Here is a 25,000-nt window from a genome sequence, read left to right as displayed (position 1 = left end):
GTCAGATAAATTTTCTATTAGTGAACAAACACACTGTGACTGTGTATCATTGATACTAAAATGTAACATAACATATAGTATGTTATAAAAACAAAAAATAGAGTTGAGTAGAGCAGAGTATGTAAAGTAAGGTAATGTAAAGTAAATTAATGTAATATAATACAATATATAATATAATATGATATAACAAAATATAATGTAAGATAATGAGCACATAAATTTAAATTACAACCCGCCCCCCCCCTCCCCCCAAAAAAACAACAACAAAAAACAGATAATCTATTCAAAACGTGAAACTCCCCACCCCCACCCCCCAAAAAAAACAGTCCATACAAAAACACACACAAAAACAAAATCACAACAAAATCACAATCAATCAAAATTACCTTATCAATCTACAAGCAAATTCACTTCTGCAATGACAGGCAAATCAGAAATCATATATATCTAACTTCTAAGACTATTCAGATAACACCAGCACCAACAAGAACAAAATATAAACCCTACACCCAGTGCAGCCCGCAGTGCTGACTCCAGTGTGTCCTGTAGCTGCAGCAGAGACTTGGTTCCCTCAATGGGGTACAGGACCTTGCTCTCCTTCAGCACGGCACTGGACCCCACAAACTGCACCCAGGGGTTCCGGCCCAGGTTGGACGGGTGGGCCAGGTCCTCTCTCTTCAGGTACTGCCCCACTTTCTCCATCTTAAACCTGTGACAACCAGTGTCAAATTATAATGGCTTGATGTTGCCTGATTTGTGTGTGTGACTCTGTGAGTGTGTGAGCGTGCGTGCGTGCGTGTGGGGAAGGGGTGTGTGTGTGCAAGAGGTAAGTCATGGGGGAACAGGGTAATACTGTGTGCGTGTGTGTGTGCGTGTGCACGCGCGCGTGCATTTGTATGAAAAATCTGAAATTGGAAATTTCGTTTGAAAACAAAACCCCCAAAACAACATTTTTTCATCCATGAATATTTGTTGTTGTTTTTTGTTTCATTTCTTCACACCCCATCATCCATCCCAGTTCGGTGGCACTACTCTCTCACAATTTATCTCAAATCCCCCATAGATAATCATATAAATACAAAGCCACACCCACATTCATCTGCCTCAGATGCAGCACTAGCAGTCCATTGGATCTATTGATATTGGGTCACCAAGAGGCCACACAACACCAGAGACCCTGTATTTTGGTAGTATTCGGGAGTGGCTGTTTTGATTCAGTATCTTGGACACAACAAACTAAGCCCCCAATTGATGACAATTATTGCTTAGTTGCGGAGCCACACTGAATGTGTCCTCCACCCACTCCCCTCCCAATTTCGACCCCAACAGTAGAACACCACCATGTCCTTGGAACATCAGTTCCCAATGAACCTGCCAACATTAAAGACCTCGAGATAAACTTGCCACAAGAACTGACATAGAGGGAAAACCAAAACTTTGGTTTCCATGAGAACAGATAATCTTTTTTTTTTTCTTTTCTTTTTTTTTAAATGATGAATATGTGGATGATGCTCATGCTGCTGTAAGTGTAAAGGTCCAGTTAGGTTTTGGACTGAATAACAAGGCTGTTCATTATGCTGCCTTTCAAACAACACACACACACACACACAGTAATAGTATGTAAACTTGTGGTAAAACATTGCTCTCAAATTACAATCAGATTCAGATAAATCATTGATCCCACTTCAACAACTACATAAATTATTGTAAATATACATTTTTTTCTGAACCAAAGTGGATTTTAACCAATACAGATTAAATAATATTTGAACCTCTGATGTCGACGTTACCTGGGCTTCTTCTGTGATGACGATGAGCCAGCAACACTGGTGCCAACACTCTTTGCCTCTCTCCCTCCTTGCTCATCTTCCGAGAACAGCTTATGCTCCTCTGGGATGAAGTGACTGAAGTTGTCCCTCAGGAACTCAGCCACAAAGTCCAGCTGATGCTGGTTGATCTTGCCCAGCTCTGCGGGGATCTCCTCCTTGGACAGCCTCAGAATGACGACATACAGCCAGCGGAAAAATGCTTTAAAGTTCTTGATGCTGCCATCAATGACCTGCTGAAGGTCACTGGCACACAGCACAAACGTTCCAGCAGCGTTGATGGCTTCCTGAATGGCTGCAGGGTCAAGACCCAGGACTCCAAACTTGTCAAACCACTGCGCCATACCTCGCAGTTCGCTCAGATGGTACATGATGGCTTGGCTGACTGCCTGAAGATGTTTCACCACCAGCTTCTGGATGTTGGAGTATGAGGTCTCAATGGAGAAGCCCAACTTCTTCAACCCCTTGTCTGTCAGCTCATGCAGGAGAAAGTTCTGAAGCTCTGTGCTCGGCAAACCAAACAGCAAGAGTTCTAAGAAGTCATTGCTTACAGTCCCATGTCCAGATTTCTTTTTCTCCTCAGCAAATTTTAGCAACTTGGAATCCATTTCTGTCAGGATATCTTCCCAAGCCTCTGACATCTGCTGAATGGTTGTCTGGAGGTGCTCTACAAGACAGCAAATCAATCCATATTTCAACGCTAGCATTCTGACCTCTTTGTGCCGGGACATGATCAAAGTTGTGTCAAAGGTCAAAATGTAATAGTCAATTTCATCCGACTCGTCTGATGTTGACTCCACAACGACAGATAAGGAATGAAGGTCATCAGTCAGAATTGCTGAGCATACACGTCTTTCCTGTGAACCATCCTGAATCATGAAAGCTGCCTGAGCAAACGGAAAAACCCCATAAACAATCACATGCACAGAATCTTTATTTGTGCCCACAATCAAAAAGTTCAGCTCTTTCTGGTCCTTTAACTTTTTGCTGTCTTCCACGACTTCATCCAAGTTGTCCTTTGACACGGAACTGGAGTCTCTGTAGTTCTTGTTCAGCGGCTGCAGCCTCGGCAGATAGTCACTGGAAGTGTCTTCTCCATAGGGCTCACTGGTGAATGGGCTGTCTGCAGTGTATTTGTGTTCTGTCCAGCTCATGCTCGTCACCTCTCCTTCCACTTCTGTCGCGTGTAGTATCTCCCCCTTTTCTATGTCAACCAGACGTATTTTCCCCGACTGATATCCGATGGCCAGGACTTTACTGTCTGGTCGCCATGCCAACCCCCCGACCATGTCTCCTTCCGAGGGGGCCGCCAGGGTCCAGACTTTTTGCCATGACAGTCTGTGTAACACCACTTCACCGTGCGCGTTGGCCAGGGCGATTAGGTCCATTTTCGGCGCCCACACCAGCATGTACACTTCTGTGGACACATGTTTTTCGTCAGACTGTTTGAAGTATTCGTCAGGCATTTTCACACTGCTCAGATATCGACAGAAAAACAGAAACAACGATAATGAAGAGCAGACGAAAATGACGTTATCTTGGCGGGCAGGGCTTCGCTGAGGTGCTTGTGAATAACTTCCCCTGGAGACCTTGCATGAGAGTTGTCTGCCGCCTGTGTTGAACACAAACTAAACTGGAAAAGACTGAATCGGTATGGGGTTGCGAACTTATCTTCGGTTCAGAACTCAAAGTTTCAGCAGGTGATGTGATTGGAAAGAAAAACACTGTTCGATTATATGTGTAGTAATTACTCGTTGTTGGAGTTTAACGACCTATTGACGTATACACCCTTGAGGTCAAGTTTTTTTCGGTTGGAGTTGTTTTATAGTAAGTACTCCAACAGGCTTTCTTATATCGTAGCTTCTGACGCATGCATTTTTGTCTAAAAAATGATTTGTCAAAACGCCCAAAACAACCGAAAAATGTGCAACATCTCTGACGATTTGTTTACGTTTGTAGTTTGCGATTTCATGGGGGTTTTGTGGCACACACACACACACACACACACACACACACACACACACAAACCCACACGAACACATACATGTGCATACATACAAGTATAAAGTATACTCACACAAACACACACATACACACACACGCAACCATGGATAGTACTTTGAAAATTAACATTGTGACTATGCAACAGTATCAGTATCAGTAGCTCAAGGAGGCGTCACTGCGTTCGGACAAAACCATATACGCTACACCACATCTGCCAAGCAGATGCCTGACCAGCAGCGTAACCCAACGCGCTTAGTCAGGCCTTGAGAAAAAAAACAACAAAAAAAACAAAACGAGGGAATAAATAATAGATAAAGCTTACATAAATAAATAAATAATAATTATAATATAGAAAAAGACTATGCAAGAGCTTTTATTTATTACAAACTTACATTTAAAAAAAAAATTCTGTTGACCTTATGCAGGAACATGCCACTGTGGAGAAACATATTACACAGACCTCAAGCAAGTGATGTGAAAACATCAAGAGTTTGCAATAAGTCCAGGTACATTTCCCGTAAAGCCAGACCATGTGGGCAGCACTTGAGTGCACATTGCTCCTTGTGGCTTGTGCCTCATGTGCCCAGTCACAAAACCTGAAGTTGGTTATGAATGGAGAAGAGGGAAATGTTCCTCTGAAGCACTTTTGGCAGAGTACTGGCTTCTGGTGAGTCTGTGTTTGCCTTTTGGCTTTCTTTTGATGTTGTTGTTGATAGACTGGTTTATTATTATCTATGAACTGGTACAGTTGGTCAGTGTTTGACATGTAAAAAGATTAAAACAACACAAATAAATAACTTGATCAACAGTTGTAAATAGGTTGCTTTTGTTTGTTTTCTTGAAAAATTGCTTCCCATAAACACTTATTTTATTGAATGTGGTTGAGAGAAGGTCACAAAGAATGTCTCATCTATGCACATATACACACCAAGATATACCAGACTGCTGCTGATGAGTATGTTTGTCCACAAAGGCCTGTCACCTCAATGAGATAAAACATAGCATACCGGTCAGGATGTCAGCCACTTTGATCTGTTTGAACTGTAAAATGTCTTTTCTTCTCCGGACAGCGTTTCTTTTGATCATCAAAATCAATGACACCAGTTAAAAGTACAGAAAAAGTAGTAAATGCACTTTGGATTCATGCTACACTGATATTTCACCATGATTCAGCTGTCAAGGTGTTGAAAAAGACTTTGCTTTACTGAAGAATGTTGATGTTGTCAACAGCCCCCCTTTGCCTCACCAAGCAGCTGGGGAGTTTGACCTCAGCACAGACATGGTTCAGAACCTGGCCTACATTGGGGCCGTACCTCATGGCGGGATCCAGCAGGTTCGAATCCACTGGCTGCTTGATCTTGTTAGGGTGCAAAGGTAATAAATTGTTTTGTTTTTTTTTCTTGCCTTTGGTTTAATTAATAAAGATTTGAATGGTTGCATGCATGGCTTGTCTGTTAATGTGATTTAATGTTTTGTTTCAAAAGACTACAGATGATAACCGTATATGTTGGCTTCTAGATGTAGATCATGTGATGATTTCCATTTCTCCTCTCTCTCTCTCTCTCTCTCTCTCGCTCTCTCTCTCTCTCTTTCTCTATCATATATATATGTATAATATATTATGTGTGTGTGTGTGTGTAATGCATACATGTATATTTCTACATGTATATATACATGTATATATATATATATATATATATATATATATATATATATATGGGCAGGTTTTCATGGGGCTGGCCAGTGTACAGTTTCCCAGCGCTTGACAGGATGATGGACCTGCTCCACAGGAATGGACTGCGGCCAGGCTTTGAGCTGATGGGGAGCCCCTCTGGTGTCTTCACCGACATGGAGAACAAGACGCAGCTGTACTGGTGGCGAGACCTCGTCACGCAGGTGGCACGCAGATACATCGGTGAGGGGTGGCGGCTGTAAGGGGAGTGAAATGAGGGGGGCGGGGATGATAAGGGGAGAAGTCCTGAAGAGACGGTCCTTTGGGTTGACGGTGCAAAGATGATTATGTATCATACATATCTCAGCTACATTATATCAGTTTTTAGGTGTTTTCCCCCAGCCTACATCATTGATCAGAAAATGAGCGTTTCGGTGGGGTGTGTTTTGACCATTGTTGGCATGCAGTCTTGAGCTGTAGGCACATTGCTTTTCAGACAGCATGGTGACACCTGACTTAATCACAGTTAGAGATGTGGATCTTGTCAGCTGAAGGTCAAGTTTGATAATAGTATTTTTAGAAGTACTGTCTTCATGTAACAGATCATTTGAAAATTTGCTTTAATTACACATACTTAACCGTGACCCTTGCTTGATAATGTAATATATATTGGGTGTTCAACTAAGGTTTAACTGGTATGTTGGAAGAAAATAGTTCCCTTTCAAATATTTTATTTGCTTTTCTGTTTTATAGATCGCTACGGTCTGGATTATGTAAAACAGTGGAATTTTGAAACCTGGAATGAGCCTGACTGTCATGACTTTGATGACATCACAATGACCACACAAGGTGAGTCTGTCAGTATGTGTGTAGTGGTGACATCACAATGACCACACAGTGTGAGCCTGTCAGTACATATGTAGTAATGACATCACAATGACCACATGTGTCAGTATTTGTGTAATGATGACATCACAATGACTGTATACGGTGTCAGTGCATGTGTAGTGATGATGACATCACAATGATGACACAAGGTGTCAGTACATGTATAGTGATGACGTCACATTGACCACACAATGTGTCAGTACATGTGTAGTGATGATATCACAACGACCATGCAAGGTGTGAGCGTGTCGGTGCACGTATATGTTGCTCCTGCTTTTTGTATGTTTGTTGTAGCACAGTAGGTGTAAGTCTGTGTTCAAGCTGCTTTTGTTGTTTTCTTTCAGGTGTAAAGTTCAGTTCCTGTAGTTTGCTCATAGAGAGTGTGGTTTTTGCTGCATTACAGGGTTTGTGAATTACTACGATGCCTGCTCTGAAGGCCTGAAGGCAGCCAGCCCGCTGCTGGTGTTGGGGGGACCTGGGGATGGCTGTGATCTGACTGTGGTGAGGAACTGTGTCGTCTGACTGCTGCCAGCAGTCCTGGTGCTTACCTGTTGTGGCTTGCATTGAACTCTTTGTGCATTGTTTGCGTATTGTATTACTTTTTTGCCACAGCAGATTTCTCTGTGTGAAATTGGGGCTGCTCTCCCTGGGAAGACCGTGTCGCCACAGTGCAACACCACCCACTTTCTTTACCTTTTTTTCTTCTTTTTTCTCTGTTTGTAGTGCATTTGTTTTGTTCCGAAGTTTGCTGGGACAACCATTTTGTTGTGGTGGGATTTTTTACTTGCACTAAGTGCATGCTGCACACAGGACATAGGTTTTTGGGGTTTTACCGAAAAACTAGCACCCAGACCACCACTCAAGGTCTAGTGGAAAATCCCTGTCAGTGTGGGATTTGAACTTGTTGACACTTGCTTCCTAGTCAGGCGGATTACTACTAGGCCTCCGCTACACTGAATATTTTCCGTCTTTGCTCACACTTACTCATGGCGTTTATGTGTTGTGGCTTATACTGAATTTTTGTCCTCATTTTTTCCTTCTGTATGTACTCACACATTGAAATATCTGATGTTCTGCTGTTAAATTTCATGTGCAGCTTCTGTATCAGTAATGAAAAATATTTCAAACATCATGTTGATGTATATTATCATGACTATTATCCTAATTGCATGACTGCTTCAGTTTGTTTTAGAACAAATGTTGATCCTTTATTCTGTAAACGTCTTGAGGTTGGTGGTGTTGTTCTTGAGACATAGGGGGTTCCAGTATGATGACCCTGTTATCAGTCAGATGACTGAAGCTGTTCCAGACTTGATGATACGATCCTGGGCCTGAATGTTGTGATACAAAGTGGTGTTTTAGGCCCGTTCCTGTCCAACTGATCAAACATAAAACTTGGTGGATCAGTCTGTAATTTGTTAAGTTTATGTTTTGTTGCGTATATATAGGGTTATTAACAGGCTTCTGTCTCTGTGTATGTGTGTGTGTGGGTGTGTGTGTGTGTGTGTGTGTGTGTGTGTGTGTGTATGTATGTGTGTATGTGTATCAGTTGGCATGTATTTTTGGTGTTGATGGTTGTTTTTTCTTTTTTTCAGTACTTTTTAAACGCGATAAACAAAATGCACATAAATATAACATTAAATAATTTATTACAGCACAGTACAGCATGTAATTTATAACCTGTTTGATATAACATGCTCATAAGTAAGCTAAGTGCTGAAGAGAATTTAGTTAACTGTTCAAAAGAGTTGTTGTGCTACTTTGTTAGTTTGTCTCACTGTCAAACTCACACACCCCATCTGTTTCTGAGTGTGATAAGCATACACATCAGAAGGAGGTTATGTCTGATTCATCTGTCTCTCTCTGCTATGGTCATCTTCTGTGTGGTTTTATGTTTCTCTGTGTTGGTGACAGAAAAACCGATCCAAAGTTCTTCATGGTCGCAAGTACAGGGAAGCATTGTTCCAGCATGTGGTGAATGGAACCAACTATTTCACAGGCCACAGAGGTGTACGCCTGGATTTTATTTCTCTGCATAGAAAGGTGAACAACATTTGGATGTGATGAAGCATAGTGGTTTGCCTGTCTCCTTCCTCCCAACCTCTACACTACCCTTGTGCACCCCTCCCCACTCCCCTGATTGAAGTTTTCATGTAGTGTGTGTGCTTGTGAGTGGGTGTTTACCATTTGTGCATGCCTGTGTGCGTATGTGTGTGCATGTGTAAGGCATATTTTGTGTTTTTTGTGTGATTGTTCATATCTGCAATCTGTAGTACTGTGTTGGTGTACATAGATTTTGTTTTTCACTTGTATGTCCTCATATCCTGTTGTGTGGTGTAATGCACTATTGCATAGATATTGTTTCATGTCAGGTGCTTAAAGCCCATTATATGGGGAGTTTGCGCCGTGTAAGTACTATGTATTATCATTATTATTATTACTGTATTGTGTGTTCTTTTAACATGGCGAATGTGTGTGTATGTATGCTGTGTGTGAGTGTGCAGACAAGCACACATGTATGTGTATCTGTGTTTGTATCTTTGTATATATGTCTTTCTGGTACACATGCATAAGTATAATGTGTATGTGTCTGTGTGTCCAGGTGTGCAGCTGTGTCTTATTCACTATGTGCACCAGCAGTGTAGATGTGTGTCATTGGACAGATAATTAGAATCACTTTCTCACCTTTCAGGGGAATGGAAAAGCCATCAACATCATTGTTGATGAACTGAAATCCATGTCAGAAATCAGGCAACGATTTCCACAGCTTGCGAACACACCCTTTTACAATGAGTGGGTATTTCATTTCAGTCCATTTTTTCAGTGATGTGTATTTAAGTCATGTCCATTTTACAATGAGTTGATATTTTATTATTGTCCATTTTACATTGATTGGGTATTTCATTTATGTCCATTTTACAATGAGTGTTGTTGTTTTTTTAAATGATTGTGTCCATGTTACAATGAGTTGGTATTTTATATATGTACATTTTACAGTGAGCAGGTTTGGTCTTTTATTGTCAATTTACAGTGAGTAGGTATTTCATTTCAATCATTTTTACAGTGACTCAGCGTTTCATTTATGTCCATTTGTATTCAGTCTGTGTTGTGGTGTGTGTGTGTGTGTGTGTGTGTGTGTGTGCGCGCGCGTGTGTGCGTGTGTGTGTGTGTGTGTGTGTGTGTGCATGCGTAATACCAAAAAATTATCTTCTGTATGCATGTACACACAAAGTGAATGCAAATAAACAGCTGCAGCATCGAACCCTTTTGCAGTGAGGCAGACCCACTGGTTAGATGGAGTAAGGATGAGCAGTGGAGGGCCACTGCTGCCTACGCTGCCATGGTTGTCAAGGTAACTACCTGTCATGTCCAACAAGTGATCATCAGGATGTGTTGCCAGGCTGTCGAAACAGATATTCATCTGATCTGAATTTAACGATTTTTCATCACAACCTGGTTTTGGTGATACCAGATGGTTGTTTCTTACACATTTTTTTTTTTTTTTTTTTTCATTGTATTGGCATAGTTATTTTATTCTGTGCCATCTGTCCAATCCTCCATTGTTGAAAATGACAAGCATTCCGTAAAATGGGTGAACATGATAAAAAGTTTCATAAAGTCCAGTTCAATGGACAGTACAGGTATCTTGTATTTTTGTAAGCACAAATAGGAGAGAAACAAAGGGCACATGTCCTTGCTAACAAAGGAATTCTAATGCTTTTGTTTCATTTGATTTAAAAAAAAAAATTTTTTATTTTTTTATTCTCTTGTTTTCTCTCCAAACCAACATTTCTGAAAATGGTAAGTGTTCCCTGAAACAAGAGTTAAGTCCCTTGTTTCAGTGCACCTGGTGGGTAAAGGTTGGAAATTTTTCCGATCTCCCAGGTCAACAAATGTGCAGACCTGTCAGTGCCTGAACCCCCTTTGTGTTTGTACACGCTTGTGGAAGATCAAGTATGCACATTAAAGATCCTGTAAATCATATCAGAGTTGGGTGGGTTATGGAAACAAGAACATACCCAGCATGCAAATCCTGGAAAATGCGAGTATGGCTACCTTAATGGCAGGGTAAAAACTGTCATGCAGGTAAAAGTCCACTTGTACATACAAGTGAACATGGGAGTTGCAGCCCGTGAACGCAGAAGATGAAAAATCAGAAGCCCGGAATCTGTTTGACTGTCTGTGGTAGTCCTGAGTCGTTATACAGTCAGCTCTTTCTGACCAGCCTGTGTTGAAAGTTGTTGCATTGTTTTTCCCCTGTTTGGTTTTACAGATGTGCGATGTGTGTTATATTCTGTGCCTGATGTATGTTATGACATTGTGTGTGTTATGTGTGTTGTGACATTCTGTGCCTGATGTGTGTTGTGACATTCTGTGCCTGATGTGTGTTGTGACATTTTGTGCCTGATGTGTGTTTTACATTCTGTGCCTGATGTGCATTCTGTGCCTGATGTGTGTTTTACATTCTGTGCCTTTGTGTTTTACATTCTGTGCCTGATGTGTGTTTTATATTCTGTGCCTGATGTGCATTCTGTGCCTGATGTGTGTTTTACATTCTGTGCCTGATGTGTGTTTTATATTCTGTGCCTGATGTGTGTTTTACATTCTGTGCCTGATGTGTGTTTTACATTCTGTGCCTGATGTGTGTTTTGACATTCTGTGCCTGATGTGTGTTTTACATTTTGTGCCTGATGTATGTTATCACACTGTGTGTCTGATGTGTGTTGTGACATTCTTTGTCTGATGTGTGTTTTACATTCTGTGCCTTTGTGTTTTACATTCTGTGCCTGATGTGTTTTTATCATTTTTTATATTCTGTGCCTGATGTGTGTTTTACATTCTGTGCCTGATGTGTGTTGTGACATTCTTTGTCTGATGTGTGTTTTACATTCTGTGCCTTTGTGTTTTACATTCTGTGCCTGATGTGTTTTAATCAACTTTTATATTCTGTGTCTGGTGTGTGTTTTATATTCTGTGCCTGATGTGTGTTTTACATTCTGTGCCTGATGTGTGTTTTACATTCTGTGCCTGATGTGTGTTTTACATTCTGTGCCTGATGTGTGTTTTATATTCTGTGCCTTTGTGTTTTACATTCTGTGCCTGATGTGTGTTTTACATTCTGTGCCTGATGTGTGTTTTACATTCTGTGCCTGATGTGTGTTTTACATTCTGTGCCTGATGTGTATTTTACATTCTGTGCCTGATGTGTGTTTTACATTCTGTGCCTTTGTGTTTTACATTCTGTGCCTGATGTGTTTTAATCATTTTTTATATTCTGTGCCTGATGTGTGTTTTACATTCTGTGCCTGATGTGTGTTTTATATTCTGTGCCTGATGTGTGTTTTACATTCTGTACCTGATGTATGTTTTGCATGCGATATTCCTCGGCTGATCTGTGTCATTACATTCTGTGTCTGACGTGCGTCGTGGCCAGGTGGTCTGCCAACATCAGAACATTCTGCAGGGGCCAGGCAGCCCACCCATCAACTACACACTTCTCAGCAACGACAACGCGTTCCTCAGCTTCCACCCTCACCAGTTCACACAGCGCACGCTCCTCGCTCGCTTCCAGATGAACCAGACCCATGAGTTGACCAACAGCAGCGCTAAGAATGGTAACTGGGGTGGGGGAAGGGGAGGGGGAGTGCAGTTGCAGAGTGGAAAGGTGGTGCTCATGCACTTTCTGTCTTTCTGCAAATCTGTTGTAAAAACATTGAGTGTTTGAATTCCTCATCTGTATAGATCTTGTGTGATATATTATTTGAATATCTGAAATATGTTGTAAAATATTCAAAGTTTGGATACCTGAGGTGTATAAAATCTGATGTAAAACTTGGAGTGTTTGAATTCTTCATCTGTATAGATCTTATGTAATATATTGAATATCTGAATATTTGGAATATGATGTAAAATATTGAAAGTTTGGATACCTGAGGTGTATAAAATCCAATGTAAAACATGGAGTGTTTCAGTACCTGACTTGTATGAAATTAATGTGATGTAAAATGTGGAGTGTTTCAATACCGAAGCTGTATAAATCTGATGTTGAACACAGTGTTTCAGTACCTGAACTATATAAACTGGATGTAAAAACATGGGAGTGTTTGAATTCCTTAGCTGTATGTATTTGTCAATATAGCATTGTGTTTTTAGAGTGATGTTATTAGTCTCACTTTTATGGACAGTGTTTATGTTAGTTTCAGTCTGATGGAAATACGAAAATACTGAATTATGATAATGATGGGATGTGTATGCTGCATGTGTTCATTCTGCTGTTGATGATGGTTGTCGTGGTGATGGCAGTGCTGCTTTTGTAACGTTGATGCGAAGAACACTGACTTGCAGGCAGAGAAAAGTATGTCACGTTCATTCGCAAGCCCGTCTACACAGCCATGGTCCTGCTGGCCAAACTGGGAGACAAACAGGTGTCTTCAGTGTTGATAGGTGAAATTTGTGTTTCCAGTCTGTTGATGTGTGGGATTTTTATATTTTCAGTCTATGTTGATGGTTGAGATTTATGTTTTCAGTCTGTGTTGATGGGTGAGATTTATGTTTTTAGTCTGTATGGGTAGGTGAGATTTGTGTTTTCAGTCTGTGTTGATGGTTGAGATTTATGTTTTCAGTCTATGTTGATGGGTGAGATTTATGTTTTCAGTCTGTGTTGATGGGTGAGATTTATGTTTTCAGTCTGTGTTGATGGGTGAGATTTATGTTTTCAGTCTGTGTTGATGGGTGAGATTTATGTTTTCAGTCTGTGTTGATGGGTGAGATTTATGTTTTCAGTCTGTGTTGATGGGTGAGATTTATGTTTTTAGTCTGTGTGGGTAGGTGAGATTTGTGTTTTCAGTCTCTGTTGATGGGTGAGATTTGTGTATTCAGTATTTCGAGGGCTCCACGAATACTGTTATTTTAGCTGATTGGTTGTTCTGCTTTGTAGCCTCTGTTTGTTTTCAAGTTTGCATTCAAGAAGAGTGGAGAAGGTGAATGTTACACTCTGGCCACCTTTGTATATATCTGCCTTTGTTCAAGTATAGATAACAAGAATTGACAGTAAGATATTGAGAGCAGATATCTGGACGTTTGTCTTTTTTGTTTTGTATTATCCCAGTCTTCATGTCCTTGTTGTTTTTCTGGTCATACATTTTTTTGGTTGAAAATAAAGAATGGCATAAAGTGTTCAAGAGAATAACATGCTCCTGTTTTATTTTCTCCGTCAGACCAGAGGACTATGATGCCCTTGTCCAACGACAGTTACGCTGGTTGTGTGGCCACTGTTCACACCCCCTCCTCCTCCATCACCACCACTTCCTCAGACAGGTTGGGTTTCACCCTGTCCCCCTGTTGTTGTTTATTTGTGTGTGTGTGTGTGTGAATGAGTGGCTTGTTCTTGTCTATTGACAACTATTGCAGATTCAATTTTGACCAGTTTTAGTGTCTTTTTATGGTTAAGTTTGTTTCCAACAAGCCTGTTATTGCACAAGTTCATTTCCTTGGGGATTAATAAAGTGTTTTTGATTTGATTTGATTTGACCCTGTGTACACCAACGGCTGCATTGGTGAGGAGTGGTGGCACAGTGGTAACGCATCTGAAGCAAGTTTGTGTGAGTTTGAGTCCCAAAAGTTGACTGGGTTTTTCACTACTCCTGCCCCTCTCCATTTGACCTTGAGTGGTGGTCTGGGTGCAAATCATTCAGAGAAGACAACAAACCAAGGTCCCATATGCAGCATGCATTCAGCCACGCATGTAAAATAATCAGTGAAAACGAAAGGGTAGACCCTGTCAAAATTTTACAGAAAAAAATCCACCTTGATCATAAAAGAAAAACACTTACAAACAGAAAAAAGTATATAATAAAAATATTTTTAAAAGGGTAGAGTGGCATTGTATTGTGGCAATGTGTTCTCCCAGGGGAGAGCAGTCCTGATTTCACACAGAGCAATCTGTTGTGACAGAAAATATTACAATACAATGGCGATGGTTGTGGTAAGGTGTGTGGAAGTTTTTCTTTGTACCTGTTTTTCACTGTGTGCCAGAGGACGGAAGGCATTAGACATCAATGGCTTCAAATTGTGTCTCTGGTAAGTCATGTGGGCATTAGTTCAGAGAAGAAGAAATGGGCAGACAGTGACAAACGTCCCTCAATGTGTGTATTTGTGTGTGTGAGTGTGTGTGTGTGTGTCTGTCTGTATGTCTTTCAATATACAGTGTGTATGTGTGTGTGTGTGTTTCAGCGTACACAATATACAGTGTGTATGTGTGTGTGTGTGTGTGTCTGTCTGTATGTCTTTCAATATACAGTGTGTATGTGTGTGTGTTTCAGTGTACACAATATAGTGTGTATGTGTGTGTGTGTGTTTCAGTGTACACAATATACAGTGTGTATGTGTGTGTGTGTGTGTTTGTGTTTCAGCGTACACAGTATACAGTGTGTATGTGTGTGTGTGTGTTTCAGCGTACACAATATACAGTGTGTATGTGTGTGTGTATCTGTCATTCAGTGTACAGTGGGCAGCTGTGGTGTACTCCAGTGCTGACACCTCACAGCCCACCAAGGGGAGCAGGCTGGACATCCACTGGACGATCTCTTCCATCAACTCCACTGGTAGGGTCGTTGTGCAATCGTTATGAAGGATGAAGACATCAGTGGCAGTGAAATTGGAATAATGCCAAAATGCACACACACACACACACACACACACACACACACACACACATATATATGCACTTGTAGGTTGGTTGACTGAGTTGTTTAAAGTCTGGCCCACGCCCCCACTGCCCCTTCACTCCAGCTGTCCCTACCCCCCTTAAATGTAATGGGAGTGATGATGGTGTGCAGGGAGGGGGTGGCAGTGTGTGGAGTGTGAGTTGAATTCTGTAATTGTTTTCGCATGCAGCATGTTTTTACCTGCGCAGTTTTACCTGATTCTACCCGACTTTTACTCACTGGTTGCTATTCAGCCTGAAAAGCTTTCACTTCTGTTCCCTTGCCTGAAGAAGCTGTTTTTACAGCAAAAACTTGCTGCTTTTTTAGGATACAAGTTTTAAAGACATGAAGAGCCTGCTGTTGATATTTATATATATAGATATAGATATATAAAATTTATTATATATATGCATTCAGACGTGCACAAACATATGCACACATACACACAAACACATATGCAAGCAGACATGCATATACTTATGTACCCACATGTAATCATGCGTTGACACGAGCATACTTGGAGATACATCTATGTATAATAATATGCAAGCACAATTACCCAGTCATACACTTATGGATATCTACATACATGCATGCACACGTGCACATAGACACACACCAGCGCATATGCACACATGATCAGGTTTGCACTAACACAAACACATATGCATGACTTTGCTTGCTATCTGTCCAAAACAGCAACATGTTTGGTTTAAACATTATTTCTTTGCAACTGTCACAGAGAATCTGATTGGGCAAGAAGTAAGTCTTAGGTTAAGTCCTGTTGTAATCTAAATATATATAAACACTAGATATGTATTGGACATCTCTGCATTTAGAAATGCATACAGTGTACTTTCGTAGCATGAATTACTAATGAAACTGGTTACTGATGAATGAAACCTAAGTGAAAAAATGATTGTGTTTGAATCAGATCTGATGCTGGCAGTGTACAGTATTGACATGGAAAGGACCAATCCCTACAGATGGTGGCATGATGTTTTCAACAAACCAGATTTTCCCACCTTGAGGCAGTTTGATCTGATGAGGAAAAATGAGGTATGATCTTGTTATGTTCTGTTTTGTTTGCTTGTTTGTTTGTTCATTTGTTCGTTTGGCTTTTTTCTTTTTTCTTTTTTTTTGTTTTTGTTTGTTATGTTGTTTTTTTCACTGAGGTATTGTGTTGGCATATTCTTTACTGTTATTTTTTTCTCTGTTTTATTTGTTAAGGTTTTTGGGGTTTTTTTTGGGTTTTTTTTGTTTTGTTTTTTTGTTTTTCAAACTTGGGAAATTCAAAATGGTGTGTTGTTTGTTTTTCTTTGTTTTTTCGTTGGAGAAATTCAAAGTGGTATTTGTTTATGTGTAAGACACAAATGAATACAATAAGAAACAAACATTCCAAGTAATAATGTATATATGTCTTGAATTTTGAATTAATGGAAGTCTGAAAGTATACACAAAAGTGAGGCACTAACATCTATGGAAAAATGCAAAGCACTGTTTTTCCACAAGATAGGATAGTAGTAGCAGTTGTAGTTGTTTAGTGTGATGTTTTATTCCAATTCTCTTACTGTGATTGTTACATGTTTATAGATATGAGGATTACATCCGCTTAGCAATTATTTATCTTATATTTTCATACTGAATGACCGTGATTCTTATACATTTTTTTTGTAACATACACCACAAATGAATTTATCTCTTTGGATATAACATTCTGTATTCTGTAGCAGCATTTATTTTGTGAACTACTCAACTGAAACTGGGCATTGTGATGTATGTGATTGGTTTCAAGTAATTCGATTCAGTTTTTAGTATTGTGATATGCTTTTTTAAGTATTGTGATATGATGCTGTGATATGAGATTATATCATTTAGGCATTATGATGTTTGGCATGTATGCTGTGTTATGTTGTGTGTGATGTTTGTGTGTGTGTGTGTGTGTGTGTGTGTGTGTGTGTGTACATAAAGTACTGTTATTAGTGTTTGGTTGAATGTCTGTGCAGGGTAATATATGGAAGAAGTTCTTTTAGGTTTTATTGAATGCATGTTTTGCAAATAAGGTGGTTTTTTTTCACCTTGTACAGTGCAACGAAGCATGTTTTATACATGGAAAGGTGCTGTATATGTGTGTATACTTCCATCCCTCCATCTCTCCCTCCCTCCCTCCATCCAGCATGTAGTCCCAAACCAAAATGGACCTCCATAGCAGCATCGTCATCATCATTGTCATCCTCCTCCTCCTCTTCCGTCATCATCAGTTTTTCTTCTTCATCATCAACATGAAAGCTTTTACATGGAAAAGTGCTGTATGTGTGTGTATACATACAGACATACACAGACACATAGATACACACACACATACACATACACATACACACACATACATACCACGCAGACAGACAGACAGACAGACAGACAGATAGATAGATATGTATAGATAGATAGATAGATATGAATCATTATTATTATCCTCATCACTATCTTTGTCTGCGGTGTGGTGTCACCAGGGGCCGTACAGGTCCACCCTGACAGCAGTGTCCTCAGACAGCCAGGGGCAGGTGCACGTGCCCCCCATGGAACTGCAGGAGCCCCAGGTGTTGCTGTTACACCTGTGTCACCAGTCCCCTTCTCCTCCTGAACAGGTGTACATGCAGTCCCTTGGTTAACCTGAACATTCTCTACAGTCAGATTAATTCCTTCTGTTTCTGCATTCCCAGATTCAAATTCTCTACAATAATTATCTCTGTTTCTGCGTTCCCAGATTCAAACTCTCTGCAATCAGATTAATTCTCCCTGTTTCTGCATTCTCAGATTCAAATTCTCTACAATAATTCTCTCTGTTTCTGCGTTCCCAGATTCAAACTCTCTACAGTCAGATTAATTCTCCCTGTTTCTGCATACCCAGATTCAAACTCTCTACAATCAGATTAATTCTCTCTGTTTCTGCGTTCCCAGATTCAAACTCTCTACAGTCAGATTAATTCCTTCTGTTTCTGCATTCCCAGATTCAAATTCTCTACAATAATTATCTCTGTTTCTGCGTTCCCAGATTCAAACTCTCTACAGTCAGATTAATTCTCTCTGTTCCTGCGTTCCCAGATTCAAACTCTCTACAGTCAGGTTAATTCTCCCTGTTTCTGCATTCTCAGATTCAAATTCTCTACAATAATTCTCTCTGTTTCTGCGTTCCCAGATTCAAACTCTCTACAGTCAGATTAATTCCTTCTGTTCCTGCTTTCCCAGAATCAAACTCTCTACAATCAGATTAATTATCTCTATTTCTGTGTTCCCAGATTCAAACTCTCTAAAATCAGATTAATTCTCCTGTTTCTGTGTTCCCAGATTCAAACTCTCTACAATCAGATTAATTCTCTCTGTTTCTGTGTTCCCAGATTCAAACTCTCTACAATTAGATTAATTATCTCTGTTTCTGCCTTCCCAGATTCAAACTCTCTACAGTCAGATTAATTATCTTTGATCCTGCGTTTCCAGATTCAGACTCTCTGCAATCATATTAATTCTCTCTGTTTCTGCGTTCCCAGATTCAAACTTTACAGTCAGTTTAATTATCTCTGTTTCTGCGTTTCCAGATTCAAACTCTCTACAATCATATTAATTCTCCCTGTTTCTGCATTCTCAGATTCAAATTCTCTACAGTAATTATCTCTGTTTCTGCGTTCCCAGATTCAAACTCTCTGCAATCAGATTAATTATCTCTGTTTCTGCGTTCCCAGATTCAAACTTTACAATCAGTTTAATTATCTCTGTTTCTGCGTTCCCAGATTCAAACTCTACAATCATATTAATTATCTCTGTTTCTGCATTCTCAGATTCAAATTCTCTACAGTAATTATCTCTGTTTCTGCGTTCCCAGATTCAAACTCTCTACAATCATATTAATTCTCCCTGTTTCTGCATTCTCAGATTCAAATTCTCTACAGTCAGATTAATTCTCTCTGTTTCTGCGTTCCCAGATTCAAACTCTCTACAATCAGATTAATTCTCTCTGTTTCTGTGTTCCCAGATTCAAACTCTCTAAAATCAGATTAATTCTCTCTGTTTTCTGTGTTCCCAGATTCAAACTCTCTACAGTCAGATTAGTTCTCTCTGTTTCTGCATTCTCAGATTCAGCAGCCACTCTTTTCACTCTTTTTTTCTCTTGTCTCTGGACCTAGTTTCTCTCTAGCCTGCTGTCTGTCTGCATGTTGCTCTTAAGTTTTGTTTTTCAGCTCTCTGAGAGAGTTATGCATGCTTGTGAAAGTGAGTTGTGAAAGCGCTCTGATTTGTTTATTCACAATATTTAGAGCCACTTAACTACATTTATTATCGTAATTTATTCATTTTATTCTTCTTCTTCTTATATTATTTTCAGCAATCAGTACTTTGCAGTTTCCTTCCCATGACCTCTGATACACAGTGTACAACAGCAGATGAGGAAATGCGCTAGCAATCAAACATGCAAGGAATTTGCAATTCATTAATTGTTATCATTATTATTATCGTTATTATTATAACACCATCATCATCATCATTAATATTATTATTGTTATCAGCATAATCATAATTATTATCATTCATTTATTGTTGTTGTCACCATCATCATTATTATTATCATGATCATTATCATTATGATTATTATTGTCATCATCATCATTATTCTTATCATTGTTATTATTCTTTACAACCAGACAAACCCAGGATTGTGACAGAGACATTTCATCATGAATTAAGAGGAAGGAAGAATTATAATTGTATCACACATGATCTGACACACAGTGTTAACATGATGTTTTTCGAAGGTTGAACGTCCCATAGCCTTTTACGTCAATCAAGCCAGTGTGTTCATACCCACTGTGTCTAGGGAATCAGCTTAGAAAGGCAGGGCCCAGTCCTGACCTGCTGCCATTCCAACCTTCCCTCACCGAAGTCGGGTACACATTTACAACTGGGTGGATTGAGGAAGATTGAAGTGCCTTTCCCAAGGTGGCAATACCATCCTGAAACTGGGCCATGAACCCTGGTCACCGGTGGCAACTGGAGTCCAGTGTCTAACCGACTCTGCCATGGTGCCTACTGTTATTCTTGTTATGTATTCATATATAGTTATAGATATATAGACAGACAGACAGACAGACTGGCAGGAAGCAGGCAGACAGGCAGGCAGACAAGTTATTGTGATGCTGAGCGTGTGTCATGCTGTGGTTCAGGTGACAGGGCTGAGGACGGTGAACATCACTGCTGGTCAGGTCCTCCTCTTGTGGACAGACACCAACATCCACACCAAGTGAGACATGTCTGTGCTGTCGTCCTGTCGTCACCTTCTTCTTGATAATGATAATGATGATGATTATGATAGCAAGAAGAAGGAGAAGAAGAATGATGGATCTTTATACTGCACTCTACCTCCTTAGCAAAGAGGCCCAGAGTGCTGACACTTAACATCTACATGGAAGGCGATGTGTAGGGTGGTGTCAGTGACAAAGCAGACTCACACACGTGCGCGCTCGCGCATGCACACACACACACACACACACACACGTGTGAGCGCATGCACGCTTACACACACACACACACACACACCACACCACACCACACACCACACCACACCACACACACCACACCACACAACACCTCACCACATACCAACACCTAGACGCCCATGAAAGCACATTTGTTCAGAAGTGTTTTGAGGCCAGATTTGAATTGAGATTTGCTCCAGCATTCTTCTTCCTTTTTTGGTGCAACTCCGAGGTTCACTCACATGTACGAGTGGGCTTTTACATGTCTGTCGGTGTTCACCCTGTCTTGTAGGCAGTCATCCGCCATTTTGGGGGGAAGTGAATGCTGAGTATGTTCTTGTTTCCATAACCTGCCAAGCACCAACATGGATTACAGGATCTTTAACGTGCACTCTTGATCTTCTACATATACTCAAAAGGGGTTGAGGCAATTGCATGTCATCACAATTCTTTTTACTCTTAGGTTCAGTTGTATGAACTGAATGAAAATTAGGGGAGAATGGATAAGAAAATAAGGAAAGAATGAATTTGGATCATATTTCAGACTGCATTTGAAGGTATATCTGCCGTATTCAGTGATATTGTCATTGTGCAAATTGTTTACAGATGCATCAAGACGTTTGAAGTGGAACAGTACAAAGAGGGGTCAAGAAAATTCATCAGGATTAACACAGAAGACACCATTGTTAATCTCTTTGTACACACTACAGGTACAGAGCTTTGATAATCTGTGTGGCATATCTTTGTATCTGTGTGTGCATGCATGTGGGTGTGGATGTGCATGTATATCTGTAGCACACGGTAAAAACACAGGATATTTGACGAGATTTTATTGAATTACTTTTTGTAACAATATATTTCTCTTTGTGAAATTCTGGCTACTCTCCTCAGGGAGAGTGCATCGCAATAGTGTGTCTGCAAATGTATTTGTTTTACACTCAAAGTGCAATTTTCTACAGAAATTAAGCCAGGGACAACCCTTTTGTTGCCATGGGTTCATTTACCTAAGTGCAAGCTGCATAGGGGACTTTGGCTTATCATTTCATCTGAAAGACTAGCACCCAGAGAGGGGAGTAAAAACGACATTCTGTGTATGGGACTCGAACCCGTGGACACTCGCTTCCAGGTTAGTCTCATTACCACAAGGTCACAAATGGGCTTTTATGTGCATGACCATTTTTACCCTGCCATGTAGGCATCCTTCCTTCATTTTCAGGGGGTTGCAGAGGTATGTTTTATATGTGTGCAGACTGCCAAGTTCATTTCTTTTGTGTATTTTGTTGTTGTTGGTTTTTTTGTTTTGTTTTTTTGACACTGACATATTTTATTGTCCGTTCAGCACAAAAGCCCTCTGGACAAGGGGGGATGACACTTCCATTGACATTTGTTCTCCACAACTGATTATTTCTTTAGTGTGGAAAAAGACACTGACGATGCTGGATTGATGGCTGCAGTGATGTGGTTGTTTTCCTTCCAGACCTGGAGTCACAGGTGAGAGGGAGGTACAGGGTGAGAGCTGTGGACTACTGGCAGAGGGCCGGTCCTCACTCCTCCATCGTCACCTACCCTGAAGGAGGAGGGTGAACTGCTGCGCTGATGCCGTGGTGTAAAAAACAATCGGTAAAGGTTCCATAGCCTTTCATGGCCACTGTTGTCTTGCGTTGCTTTTAACGTTCCTCAACCAGTCAGGTACCATAGGTGGGTGGAGTCAGGAAAAAAGAAACAGTGCCTTTCCCGAGGACACAGCACAGTGCCACAGTTGGCGCTCAAATGCTTATCGCTGGTGAACACTGGATCAAAGGTTCAGTATCTAACCTCCTCCTTCTTCTTCGTTGTTTGTGGGCTGCAACTCATACGTCCACTCGTATGAACACGAGTGGGCTTTAACATGTATGACCGTTTTTACCGCGCCATGTAGGCAGCCATGCTCAGTTTTCACGGGTGTGCATGCTGGGTATGTTCTTGTTTCCATAACCCACTGAACGCTGACATGGATTACAGGATCTTTAACGTGCATATTTGATCTTCTGCTTGCGTATACACATGAAGGGGGCTCAGGCACAAGCAGATCTGCACATATGTTGACCTGGGAGATGGGGAAAATCTCCACCCTTTACCCACCGGGTGCCGTTACCAAGATTTGAACCTGGGACCCTCAGATTGAAAGTCCAGTGCTTTAACCACTCAGCTATTGCGCCCATCAGTATCTAACCAATTCTGCCACAGCATCTCACAACAGTGAACCTTCCATTGGAATACTGTTGGTGCCAGACCAGAAAATTTCACTTTGTCTGCTGTTGTTGAGTTCTGTTGTTGTTGTAGTTTTGATGATCTATGGGACTGTCCACCGTGTGATGGGTATGATGTGGTTGGCTGACAGTCATTCTCAGGGGCTGGCTTTTTGTAAAAGTCATTTGATTGTTTTTCCTGGCAGTTCTTCTTCTCTGGTGTCAGTGGGATGAACCTCCCATGTTCACATTATGTACAAGTGGGCTTTTATGTGCATGAACATTTTTACCCTGCCTTGTAGGCAGCCATACTCCATTTTTGGGAGTTTGCATGCCAGGTATGTCCTTGTTTCCTTATCCCACCAAACACTGACATGGATTACGGGATCTTTAAAGTGCATATTTAATTTTCTGCATGCGTATACACATGAAGGATGTTCAGGTATTAGCAGGTCAACGACAGCACATCTCTTGAGTTGGGAGATCGAAAAAATCTTCACCCTCAATTCCTCAGGTGCTGTGACTGGGTTTCAAATCCTGGACCCACAGATTGGAAGGCCAACGCTTAAACTACTCAGCTCTTGTGCTGTTGCCTAGCAATGAAAAGAGCTTTCAGTCAGACAGAGAGTGCCTGACCAACAGTCGGCAGAGAAAAATTCCATTGAACACACTGACAAACAGGATTTCAACAGCTTGGAAAAATTCCCTTGAGAAAGCATTTAGAAAGGCGTTTTTACAATCAGTTCAACTGTGTCCATGTTTTTTTGTTTGTTTGTTCATCGATGACAGGGATAAGTGACTAAAGAATGAAAATCTGTCAGAATCCCACATTTGATCATTCATATTCCTGAACCTATTGCCCTAATGCTCTTTCGTTGATGCAGAGCAGTAAATGATGAATTCACTACATATATTATTGAAGATTTATGACAGCTTTTAAGTATGTAGATACTTTTTTTATATAAAACTTTTTGTTTATTCACAAAATGTGTCTGGATATATAATCATATTTTCTGTCAGTCATAATTCACAAAGAGACATTAAAAGATATATTTTCTTAATCAGTGAAAGTTTCCACATTAGAGATGATTTTGTGGTAGTATGTCAATGTGAAAGAAAGGAGAGGGTGGTATATTGCAGTATGAATACAAATACTTTTTTTTTTTTTAACTTTGTTTATTCTTTGTTTCTGGAAGAGAGGACGGATGATTGTCGCTGTTATTCATGATAATACCAAACCATACAAAACATCTCACAACACCATAAAGTACAATGCAGGAAGACAAGATCAGCATCTGACCCACCTTCACTGGCGAGGAGAGTGAAGCGAAGAGGCCACCTTGACTCTGAATCGCACTGTTGGGGCGGTTCTCTCCCCTGACGCTGCCTTCCTCCCGAAGCAGCCTGAACCAGCAAGTTACCATGTTACACAGCTGGAACTGAAAGTCCGCTGACGGTTGACTGCCTTTGACATTTCACATTCTTCTTTCCATTTCATGACCAACATCGACTTGCCGATGACTCTGTCGTAGTTGATGCTTGCTGGGTATTATCGTGCCTCCATAACCCACCGAACACTGACATGGATTACAGGATCATTAACGTGCGTGTTTAGTGATCTTCTGCGTGTGTATACACACGAAGGGGGTTCAGGCACTAACAGGTCTGCACATAATTATGTTGACATGGGAGTTTGGAAAAAAATCTCCACCCTTTACCCACGAGGAAACGTTATCGAGATTTGAGCCCGGGACCCTCAGATTGGAAGTCCAACGCTTTAACTGCTCGGCTATTGCGCTCGTCAATTGTTGCTTATAGTCCAGCCGACCACACACAGGGCCATAATCTATCAGGGTTGCCCAACTTAAAAAAAAAAAAAAAAAAAAAAAAAAAGCAACCACGGCAAACAAAAATCTGTCACATCTGGAAAACATCCTAGAAAACACAAGAAGCATGCACAACACCACAGTTCATGACATAAGCACCTTCCTTAATGACTGAAGGCAAATAAGACAACGCTGTGCTGAGGTCATCAACCCTTCTGCTTAATTTATCATCCCCAGATTACCAACAACAAAAAAGGTGTTTGAAAGGGGTAAAAAAACCAAAAAAAAAACCCTTCAAAGCCACACAAAAATGTACGAAGGCCAAAACA

The 25,000-nt window shown here is 40.6% G+C and overlaps 2 protein-coding genes across 6 annotated transcripts in view; one reads left to right on the top strand and one right to left on the bottom strand.

Moving 5' to 3' along the window:
• The window catches only part of LOC143298755 (anaphase-promoting complex subunit 4-like), a 10,774-nt gene extending 7,402 nt beyond the window's left edge, over positions 1 to 3,372 (bottom strand). Inside the window, exons 1-2 of the mRNA XM_076611694.1 lie at positions 1,791 to 3,372; positions 508 to 709 (exon numbers count right to left, since the gene is read on the bottom strand). Coding sequence (XP_076467809.1) covers positions 508 to 709; positions 1,791 to 3,292 — 1,704 coding nt within the window. The 5' untranslated portion in view covers positions 3,293 to 3,372. The remainder of the gene's footprint in view (positions 1 to 507; positions 710 to 1,790) is intronic.
• Positions 3,373 to 3,442: 70 nt separating this feature from the next.
• LOC143298684 (alpha-L-iduronidase-like) lies at positions 3,443 to 23,979 on the top strand. Of its 5 annotated transcripts, none has more exons than XM_076611572.1 (18): positions 3,443 to 3,477; positions 4,256 to 4,497; positions 5,061 to 5,204; positions 5,555 to 5,745; positions 6,256 to 6,351; positions 6,794 to 6,891; positions 8,305 to 8,433; positions 9,083 to 9,183; positions 9,664 to 9,742; positions 11,825 to 12,005; positions 12,736 to 12,834; positions 13,608 to 13,707; positions 14,890 to 14,993; positions 16,030 to 16,154; positions 17,606 to 17,740; positions 20,306 to 20,382; positions 21,224 to 21,327; positions 22,095 to 23,979. In XM_076611572.1, exons 2-18 carry the CDS (start codon positions 4,361 to 4,363, stop codon positions 22,199 to 22,201), a joined length of 2,007 nt encoding a protein of 668 aa, XP_076467687.1. In that variant the 5' UTR covers positions 3,443 to 3,477; positions 4,256 to 4,360; the 3' UTR covers positions 22,202 to 23,979. The 5 variants fall into 5 exon arrangements, with proteins under 5 accessions (XP_076467687.1, XP_076467689.1, XP_076467685.1 ...); XM_076611574.1 differs by having other exon boundaries at positions 3,455 to 3,653; positions 5,621 to 5,745; XM_076611570.1 differs by having other exon boundaries at positions 3,455 to 3,653.
• The last annotated feature ends 1,021 nt before the right edge of the window (positions 23,980 to 25,000 follow it).

The sequence above is a fragment of the Babylonia areolata genome, chromosome 24 (genome assembly GCF_041734735.1).
Source record: "Babylonia areolata isolate BAREFJ2019XMU chromosome 24, ASM4173473v1, whole genome shotgun sequence".
NCBI lineage: Eukaryota > Metazoa > Mollusca > Gastropoda > Neogastropoda > Buccinidae > Babylonia > Babylonia areolata.
The sequence above is the reverse complement of the archived record's forward strand: the minus strand, read 5'-3'. Positions and strand labels throughout refer to the sequence as shown.